The 11,170-nt window shown below is 44.3% G+C and overlaps 1 protein-coding gene across 1 annotated transcript; it reads left to right on the top strand.

Moving 5' to 3' along the window:
- Positions 1-7,426: 7,426 nt before the first annotated feature.
- Positions 7,427-10,259, top strand: GGS25DRAFT_6787 (uncharacterized protein). The gene is made up of 3 exons (XM_049265955.1): positions 7,427-7,573; positions 7,836-8,410; positions 8,895-10,259. The coding sequence occupies exons 2-3, from the start codon at positions 7,843-7,845 to the stop codon at positions 10,040-10,042; spliced, it is 1,716 nt and encodes a 571-aa protein (XP_049120944.1). The 5' UTR covers positions 7,427-7,573; positions 7,836-7,842; the 3' UTR covers positions 10,043-10,259.
- Positions 10,260-11,170: the final 911 nt, after the last annotated feature.

The following is an 11,170-nucleotide window of genomic DNA, read 5'->3' on the forward strand; positions in this document are numbered from 1 at the left end:
GTTCGCCTTCATTCTTATTAGCCTTCTTATTAGTTTTTGCGGAGTACATGGCTCTAACTTACGTACATACACGTACATATCATACAGATTCATACTATTATGTACTATTACATATGTAGATATGATATAGATAATAGTATTGGCAGAGTAGATAGATAGGTAAAGGTACCTGGGCAGTTATAGCTAGGTGCGCTCATATGGATTATTTGTTCCGCATCTCATATTTTCTAAAGTCTGGTCTTCGACGAAGACATGACCGTTCTCGGACTTGTGCGTCCCAAGGATATAGCGGCATGCTTGCTACGCAATTAGCAATTAGCGAACAGACTTGACGCTTTTTCTGATAGCTGATAAAACTATCTAATATCAACTTGGCGATTACCATGTAAGTAGCTATCTGGGTAGATAATAGACATGTAGGTACGACGTATGTAATAGGTAATATAGGTTTGTATCTACATGTACATAGTATGGAAAGGCTCGTTTGTTGGAAATAGATTGCTTCTCCAGTTATGATATATCTACAATTATTATACTGTACATACGTAATCGTGCATGCATACAGTACATGCATTGCATGGAGTGACCTACCTATCATGTCTCAGATCGTTTGATGTTTAGCATTACAGTCATGGCTTGTTATGGCTTGTCATGGTTCTTTCGAAACAGCATATCAGACGCTTGTTTACAGAAAAGCTAGTCGGTTCGCTTACCGGAAACCACCAAGCAGTTCACGGGCTGACGAGTACCTTGGTAGTGATCAGATGTTTGGAGATTCACATCCTGAATGCTACCATACCCTTTTGCCACTGTTTCTCCCTTGCAACAACAACTGTGTCGTAGGCCCGAATGAGAAACAGCTTCCTAGGATGTCCCGCAACCTGCTAGGTTGGGACTCTGGTGCCGGGCTTCCTCCCATACTGGCGTCTGGGTTGGTATTTGCCCTGATTGGTCCAAAATATGCCGGTAAGAAAGCCAAGAAGTTGAGAGAATCCCTCAAGATCTTCCAGAATCACACCTAGAATAGGATCATGCTAGGCTTCCTTGTTCAAGCTTAAACTAAAAGCGTTCCTCATTTCGAGCTTGCTTGCCTGCGGCGTCGCATTATCACATGGGTTTGCTTCCAGATGTACGTACTATCTTATTCCACGAATCTGGGGGAGCGGTTTGAAGGAAGAACGCTGTTCCTCTTTTAGTCCTTGTTGCCGACATATCAATTGCGCTGACCGGTGCGGAAGACGGCTCCTACTCCATGCGGCCCGTGGAAGTGATCAAGGTATTCCATGTTCTCGACAGGGAATCATGAGAGAGCACGCCATGATCTCGCAGGTGATAGACGAACAGTCGAGAAGAGGCGCTATCTCTCACCTCCAGGTTACTGGAACCTCTTCCTTTTCCCTGGGTGCATCGAAAGAAAAACAGGCGTTGGTCTGTTGGTAAAATACCTGCTTATGATCTATGTAGGCATAACATCAGGTACTGTATTTGCGATTTGAAGTGGGAATATTGTGATCGAGGCTTCCTAGCCTCCCTTGACGTGAGTTGAGGCTCTAGACCTCGCGTGATAGAAACATAATTGTGTACTGTATGTATTTGGTATCGTATGTTCCAGGGCGTTGGGACCAACAAGATGAAGATGTTACGGTGGAGTTTCCGGCTTATTGGCATGTAGTTATGTACGTACTAGGTATGTGAATACGTAGCAAAGAGCTTTCGGAGGTTTTTTTTTCGGTCCTCTGTCGACAACCTAGTAGCCCTACTCTTTGCATGTACACTCATACATACCATAACCTACTAGGTAGGTATCGACTCACTGCCTACCTATCTAGTAGTCACGATACTACTTCAAGATCGGTAGTTGAACTAAAAAACGTGAAAGTGTTGCTTGTATTGGGCAGCGAGGTTTGAATATTGCCACTTGCTCGCTTTTTCAATATTCGGTCATTACGGTGTTCCTGCCAGGTTGAGAAGCTTGGGATAGCACGGGCCTCTATATAAGCTGTCACTTGTCACGTACCACAACAGTATCCTGAAGTTCTCGTACAGGAAATTTTAATGTTCTGGGCCGGTTCCGCGGAGACTACAGTTTGTTCTGGAAGCTCCACCGCCTAGTCTATGGCATTCGTAGCCTTTTCTCATGAAGGCTACAAGCCAATTGATGGGTTAGTGTTGATTGATATCAAGACAATAGTTCTCTTTTTTTCAGGGTCTTTTTTGTCATTAATATCGGGGAATGCCATTGGCGTACTTGATGGATGACTTGCGTAGGATTGTATGCACATGTATTGAATATGGATGCTATCTGCTTCAATATCGCAGATGGAGATTTTAGCCTTTAATCGTTTAATAACAGTAAGATGACATTGAACATAACCTGAATTGCCTGAGTAGTAACTATATGTACGAAGTATGTAGGTGAGTATAGTTACCTACTACTAATAGCTGAGCATGTATCTATGCCGTAAGGATGCGATAGTGTTAGTTACAGCCTTTTATCTGATATGGAGCTACATATGTAGTTACTACTGCTCTTCTCCGCGTCTTTCACTTCTGTCAGATAAGAATTAGTTAGATGTACAAATCTACATAGTAGTTGGATTCCGGATCACTTTACATACCTGGCTTGCATACCGACTTGCTAGTGCCTTACTATGTACAGTAATAATGTGCCGCTCCTGCATTGTTCCTGCAGGACGAATACTGCAGGCACACATTTAGTATGCAAGGTACGGGTCGATGGAATAGGCCGAAAGCAAGGCGATTGGTGTGGAGAAGAACTGAGATGTACCCTCCATCAGACGGTACTTACTTCAAGTTACTTGACCTGTCTCTGGACTCTCTGACATACATACCTACACGTAATTACCTAGGCATGTACAGTACCCAGGTGCCCTATGTAGGATTGATACCCTGACGTCTTCTAGTTTCCAGCACGGTGGGAGCCGGGTGTTAGGCCGCATAATGGGAGGCAAATTAGCTACCTAGGTAGATGACCTAGGTAGATGGCCTTTCGCTGGGGGTGCTGTCGAGCCGGAAGTCTTCCACAGAACAGTTATGGATACCCTGTAAATTCGGAACTCCCAGCAGAGTGTCTAGGCACTTTAGCGGTGGAACGATCGCCTGGGTTATGATAAGCTTCCTGATTTGGGCTTTAGTCCGATAGAAAGAAGACGCTCCACCGCTTATTAGCACTTTCATAGTAGGGTAGTTATTCGTAGTATCGACTGTATTATCGACTGTACTATGTATCGTATGTATTTAATGTAAGTGTGTACATACTTTATGGACCACAATTATGCACACTATGCTGCTATGGTGGTAATGGATGCGAATGCATTTGCCAAATGCATTAACCAATGCACTAGTATGCACGGTCAAATAATGAAACGAACGATGGATCCTTGGATGCTTTGATGGTACCCAAACATTCTCTAAACGGAGAATCGTGTGTATAGCAATGCAGCCTTGGAGACTGTCAAGCCATGACATACATACATCAATGATACCTACGCAGACACTAAGTTTAGTAGGTTAGTAGCTGGTAGTGCAGGCCCGGTGAGAAAGCGGTGATCAAGTCTGGTGTTCAAGAGTTGTATCACCAAAATGTAGGTATGTATTTGGCGATACGACTTCTAGAGCGCGCCATGCGTAATTATGGCCCGATCCATTACCTTGATATCCCCTCGATCATGATGTTTGCAGAATATACTGGAATTAGTGAAGACTCTGAAGAGTTTGAAGAGATGTAAATAAATCTGACATTTTAAATCCCGAGAGTTGAAAACGTGTACATACATACATACATACATACGGTACATACAGCGTTCGTTACATGGTGGAGATGAGGATATTCGTAGACTGCACGAAATGCACGAGGTGGACGGGAATACACGAGATAACCACGTTGGAACCGTTGACCAGAAACCTTGAAGGCTAAAAAGGAAGAAAATTGATTTTCTATCGGTCTTTCTAAATATTGAACTACATTATCTAAGTACCTTGGTATTCCGAAGCAAGCGCGGAAACATTGGAAGTCATGGCCGTGTCGGGTTTTCTTAACTCTAGGCTCTAGAATTTAACCTTTAGGCAAGGTTTGATGTTGGAATTGCAGGCGTGCTGCAACAGCCTGATTGCCCAATGGTTGTACTGGAAGAACCCGAGGTGTGGTATAATACATGATATTACTGATGTATTGCACCTACATGTATGTATTGTACCCTAGGTACTTAATACACTAATAATAGTTAAAAGCAAAGAGAACTTTAAGGTCAAGGAAAGCGAAAGGGAAGTAAGATTGAAGATAGAAAGAAACAACAGTTGAACAGGAAATTAGAAGAATACCTAATACACTAACTTTAGGTAGCCCTACTCATGCTTCTCATGCTTTATTCCTCACATACAACAACTTGAACTATTTTTATAAGTCGCAATAATAAACAAATCTTCAATGACTCGTCACATCCTTTACCTTACTACATATGTAGTATGGTTCATCACGATAACTACCTAGATTTACCATAATATGTAATATCTAATCTCACTTCTCCCCTATCAAGTCTCTCAACTCAGCTTTAATGTTTGGATGCTACCAAATATCACTTCTACTCCTATTACCTCCAGCCTCTAGTACCTTAGACTGTGAGATAGAGCCCATCGGATTCTCCATCACAATTATTGATGCGGGGTCTAATCTCACATGTAACAGAAAATATGCTGATATGTAGCAAAAGCATCACTGTGATGCTCATGTTCTCGTGCTTGAATTACGAATCGGGACGAGGCAATTCAGTTAATCACTATCGACCTATCGCGTGAGAATAAGCCAATATCCATTGCCTGCATTCAGCCAACCCCATCTCGCAATTCTTGTGATGACACCAAACGAAACCCCATTGCGCGTTCCGTCAACACGCTTCCTCTATCGTGATTCGATGGTCGGCGTGGCGTAGGCGTCTCTAGGCTGTTTCCTCTGGATGAATGGGTTGCATCTAGGAACCTAGGAACGACTCAACTTAGGCTTATGTAGAGTGTTTGCATATCAGGAACCCGTATCAGGAACCCGCGCGTCTTGGCTGGCTTTTGCCCACTCACACCGTGTCCAGAGCCGATCCAGTGTTTCCAAGTCCCAATCAATGCAACCGAATTTTAACAGATAGATTGAAAATCTGCTTCATCACAAGTTAATCTGTCGTCAATCTACCAATGCGAGGGCACCTTAGGCAAAAATCACATATCATTGGTCTTCAATTGCTCCAACAACTTCGCCGCCTAAGAAAGGGAAAAATTGGATTCACCTTTGGTAAAATACCTCCAATACGATACTATTGGGCATACGAAGGTAGGCTGCCTCACGGCGGATTCTACTTGGCAAAACTCACCTACTGTATGTGTGTACATGAAAACTCCATTTGTTACCTCCTCACGTCGTGTTAGTGGGAATTCACTCATCGGCAGATTGGAAGATTTCCAAATCGACCTGTCGGATGATCTTCAAAATACATACACTGTTTTGCTGTCTTGATTCTTTGGAGAATCTAGGGTCCTGATGTCAAGGGGGCTTAGCCTAGAGCCCAGTGTCGATGCCGCTGCAAGAGACATGATCTCATTATCTCCCAATCTGAACACCACCAGCTACGGTAAAGTATCCGACATTTTGGGTACCGCACTCACCGTGATCCAATCGACAGCGTCGGGCCTTAGGATAGGCGCAAAGTCTTTCTCGTGAAAGCGCTGAGTGACGAATGTGATCCACAGCGCAACGCCTGCCCGCCTGTACCTGCATTCCATCACGTCCTTCAACTGGACGGCATGATGGGCTGGCGCAGAGGACTCCGAGTCGCGCGAAGGCTGAACGGCGTTCAGTGACTGGCTGTGCAATGTTGCAGTTGAACACAACCTCTAGCAAAAAAAAGATAGAGAAAGACGAGTTATGCAAATCGTGTGGCTCGCTTCTTCCTGTGGTCCAGCGGTCAAATCCACCTATCACAGTTGTCGGATCATGTATTGTACATATACATACATTCAACGTGAAGTATGTATGTATGTAAGTATAGTTACATGTTCCAACCATTCATGAAAATCCTATACTTGTGCAAAATGGCAATCTATTACCCCAAAATGGCTCGACTGCCATGGGGAGGAAAGACCGCCGAGATACTACGGTGTAGGCGTCGTCTCACCTGCATGTTTGTTATACATATGTGAACTTATTATTATTATGCACGAGGTATGCATGTACAAACCGTTTGGATGACTACTTATACCCAACCTAACTTAGCACCTCTATAGTAAATCTTGGCACGCACATGGTAAAACTGTTGGATTATGACGAGCATTGTATAGAGAACAACCATTTTCGAAAGTATTAGCTATCTATACCTACATATGCATGCATATCTAGGACCTGACATAAGACTCCTAGGTTACGGAGAGGATATTGAAAGGTATAAACTGTCACTATCGCTACTATAATACTTATCTAGATAATATACTAGGCATTATTCACAAGACTCGGCTGGGTCTGCAAGAGAGCCCGTATCGCCCTCATCGCCCTCTAGAGGTTGTAGGCGATATGCAAGGTGTCGTATGCTTGCGCGTGCGTAGACACATAGTACATAAGTAGTATAAACGAACGGGGCTTGAGAGGTATGCACTATGCACTATGTATGCAGCACTATGTATGCAGCAGGTACACGACCAGTCGGACAAGGTTTCTGCTGTCCGTCGACAAGAAAATGAATACCTAGTACATACTACATTATACTATGTATGTATGTAGTCTTAAGTAGTCTAGTATGTAGTAGTTAGTGTATGTATGTACATATGTATGTATGTAGAGTAAGATAGCAAGACAGAAGAAGTACACCTCCATAGGCGGTACTTGAACCCCCTCCACTATCTATCCAGATTTAGAATCGCTCGGTGGCTGCGCCCACATAGTACCAGCTAAGTACCAGTCGACACAACCCACTCCATCTCACGTTCCGTTTTGCCCCAGACATGCAGCGGACAAGGTTGGCCAGTGGCTAGTCGACCCAGGCCCGACCAGGACCATCTTTACTAGTCCCCCTGTCAGCTTTTCCCCAAGTGAGACATGCTATGGTACATGGGTTGAGTGGGTTCTCTAATGGGTCCCTCCATTCCACCCGGTACCCTCCCAGGTGCCTATCGATGGGCTTTTTATCTGGTGTCGTTGATCTGGGCTTTGACTATTTCATTATCCTCTCAAGGTTCCCTTCAACCACGTTCATTACTCTCTTACCTAGTCCGTGATCGACATATCGGTCGACTGTAGAGTCTGTTCACTTTCTTCTTCATAACCCTATCGGTTCTCTTGTTTCTTCCGTGACTCGAGTTTTGGAACTGTTCGAATCCTTCGAACATCCTGCCCTTCTTTAAGTATACATACAAAGTTGCACCTATACACAGCTCCCACGCCCGTTACTCGACGATAATACTCGGGGAGTCCAAAGTCGAGAACAGGTCAATGTATAACATCACACACCGAGTCACCAGCAACTAAGACGGTCTTTCTGAAATCATATCGATATACCGCCGTTCATTCCTTCAAGACATTCAGGAACCGACACCACCATCTTTAGGCCAACCGCCCACCCAACCAACAACCCACAAGCAAACAAGCAGAGTGTATAGTACACTTAACAATATACTTAATTTATAAACATTCACAGAAGAGGAAAGAAGGAAACCTTTGTTTAAAATACCATTATCGGACGACACACTTGAAGACCAGTATCAGGTTAGTTTCAGAGCGGATTTGATATACTAGTAGTCACTGGCCACAGGACTGACTTGGTGGTTCTGGTTCAAGTGACGACGACAATGGATTCAACTATGATGAGCTCCCAGATGGGGCCGGCGCCGTTTTTTTACTACACACCGGATCCCAACCCGGAGAACAGGCATCACGGCCACTTCAGCCAGCAGCAGCCGGGCTTCCAACAAATGCAGCAGCAACAGGTGTTTCCCGTTGTGCCCACATTACCTTCGACGCCGATGTACTCCAGACCGAACTCGTCCTGTTCGCAACAACCACAACAAATGCCAGCTAAGCTTTTCAGTTCCATACCAAGCAACCTGACCCCCGCCGCATCGCCGCAGAGCACGCAACGACCAAGCATTCTACTACAGGCCCACCCTGGAAAGCTGATGCTCGAGACTGAGCTATGTGACAACGATGGCTACTACTACCCAGCTACGCCTCCATTGTCCACGTCGGGCAGTTCGATGGGAAGCCCATGCAACACAAGCGATATGTTGGCGACACCTTTGAACCCGATGTTCTCTGGATTAGACGGATGCGAGATGGTCAAGCCCGAGATCGAGACGGTGCCCGAGAGTTTAGAGAATCTAGACTGGGCGAACTGCGGTTCACCACCTTTGACGCCTGGTAGGTTTTATCTTTTATCTTTTTCTTTTTCTTTTTCTTTTTTTTAATATTCATTTTGCTTCGTTTTCACCAATATTCTGTTTTATGTTGTTATCTCAATTTCTATATTTGTTATTTGAATCTGATTAGATTTAATCTTTTATCTCTATCTTTATCTTCTTTTATCTTTGACCTTTTTTAAGCATTCACCATTATTTAAGGGTCATTTAAATACAATGGCCAAAATCTTAAAATATCTAAATTTGGATGGGTTTGCGGAGAATTGGAAGGTTAAGTTTCAGGTCCCAAGTCAATATTTGGCGGGGCTTTCCTGATTCCCGATTCCCAATTCCAATTCACCGCTTATCTTTCTATCTTTCGTTCTAATCCATTTTAATCTTTTCCATCTTAAAATCTCCCCCAAAGAAATCAATCAATTCAAGAATTAAAATCAATTTAAAAAAAGAAAAAGTCGCTAACTTTCTTTTTTTCCCCTTTAATATAGTTTACCTACAATCACAACCAGGAAACACCCCTTCTCTTAATTCCAGCATTTCAGGTGACTTTCTGTCAACTGAATCGTGCCCTTCATTATCCCCATCTCCTCCCCCATATGCACGATCCGTCGCGTCAGAACAAGACGTGGACTTCTGCGACCCCCGGAACCTCACTGTTGGCGGTGTGTCAAACTCCACTTTAGCACCCGAGTTTTCTGCCCCTGTCGCGTTGGAGGAGTTCAGGGGTGAAGCTCTCCAAAAACAACCACTCGGAGCTTTCGACTTCAACCCTGAAGTTCATCACGGTCTGCCATCATTCGAGGATATCTCCGATTTGGAATCCGAGGACGACTTCGTCAACCGTCTTGTGAATATCGGTGATCACTCCAGTGCTGACGTAAAGAGATCCCGCTCTGCCACCTGTTCCACAACATTATCCCTTGGTCACGATTCCTTCCTTGCTGAAGGTGATTTTGATACCGAGGACGGTTCTTCTTGTGCATCATCTGGTCATACCAGCCCGTCTTGTTCATCGGACCACGACGGACACAAGGATAAGAAGATAAAGAGGTCGAAGAAGGAATCTCGAAAGGCTGTACCCATCATGAATGTCGCTGCGGATTCCAACTCTAACCAAGGGGACGATGACCACCAACATTACCAGGATGACGCGCCGGAGGACAACAACAATGTCGGCGGCTCAACCTCGGGATCAAGTGCGCAAGGAGGTCCATTGCCAGCCCCACCAAACCGTCGAGGTCGCAAGCAATCATTGACTGAGGACCCCAGCAAGACTTTTGTTTGTGAACTGTGCAACCGTCGTTTCCGCAGACAAGAACACCTGAAGCGCCACTACCGCTCTCTCCACACACAAGATAAGCCCTTCGAATGCCATGAGTGCGGTAAGAAGTTCTCCCGAAGTGACAATCTATCTCAGCATGCACGAACCCATGGTAGTGGTGCCATTGTTATGAACATAATCGACACCAGTGAAGAGGGACTCGACTTAATGCCCCCGGGTGAGACAGACTATGCCAACTTTGGCAAGGTACTCTTCCAGGTTGCGTCTGAGGTTCCCGGAAGCTCGAGCGACATGTCTTCAGACGAATCCCCCAGTGAGAGTCAGGGCAAGAAGAAGCGCAAGCGATCTGACTAAATCATTCAAATTCCTCCGGAAGGATTAAGACTAGATTTGCAACGTCGAAGATCGAACGACTTAGATCTCCGCGTACGCCCGTTAATGACATAATGACTTTCACACACAAACACGCACACATACACAAGCATATTCGGCCTTTATACCCTCCAGGTTATTACTTGGATTGGGTCAGCAGGTCTAGGTAGAGAGGACTCCAAAAGTTGCATCATTGATTTTCAGCATCGACTTGTCTTCTTGTACCATTATTGTGACACCTACAACTACCTTTTTTCGATCATGACGACTAAAAATACTGCTCGCGGGAGCAACTTGGCAAATCCTCAAGGGAATACAATGGTTTGGTGATGAGGCGTGAAACAGGCGGGGGGGCATATTTGAACAACTTTATACAGAGGCGGGTCTGCCATGGAAAGCAATGCGATACAAAAATCTAAGGCAAGGCGGCAGGCATATTCTTCTCTACGCTCGTTGTAATATCTATAGCAGGGCGAGGCAGAGCAGTCGCCCTGGCTGTGGCACACGTCCAGTGGAAAAGAGGAGAAAGAGAAGGAATGGAAAAGCAAGAGATAACCTTGACAGCAAAGCAGCAAAAGCAGCAAGCAAAGAGACAAGCAAGAGAAAGTTTCACAAGGATCCTATTTTCGCAAAAGAACAAAACCCTCCTCTTCGTGTCTAAATTTCTATTTTTTGATTTTATTGATTTCAACGTGGTTCTATTCCAAGAACTGTCGTTATAAAACATGCGATTGCGATTGCTCTAATTGTCGGTGCTGGTCATAATCAGATACATAGCTCTCAGCAATAACGCAAACCTCTGTAACAGATAGCAAATTTGACCCCCCCTTGAAGCAATGGTTTTACCGCTGCCAACCAACACTATTCAGAATTTGACACCAAATAGTCTTGTTTCTATGTATCGTGGTGATTGATACCCTGGTTCTCATGTAAATAGGCTCAAGGTTTACAAATAATCAATATTATGTTTACTACTTTGACATTTATTCTTTTATCGATTTGTTATTGTGACACTCAATTACTTAATAGTTTGTGACATGTCATATGTGTATCTTAGATACCTAGGTACCTAACCTAGGCAAGTGCATACTATCTTAGGTAAGGTAGGTT

Source organism: Hypoxylon fragiforme (genome assembly GCF_022984875.1).
Source record: "Hypoxylon fragiforme strain CBS 206.31 chromosome Unknown GGS25scaffold_1, whole genome shotgun sequence".
NCBI classification, from domain to species: domain Eukaryota; kingdom Fungi; phylum Ascomycota; class Sordariomycetes; order Xylariales; family Hypoxylaceae; genus Hypoxylon; species Hypoxylon fragiforme.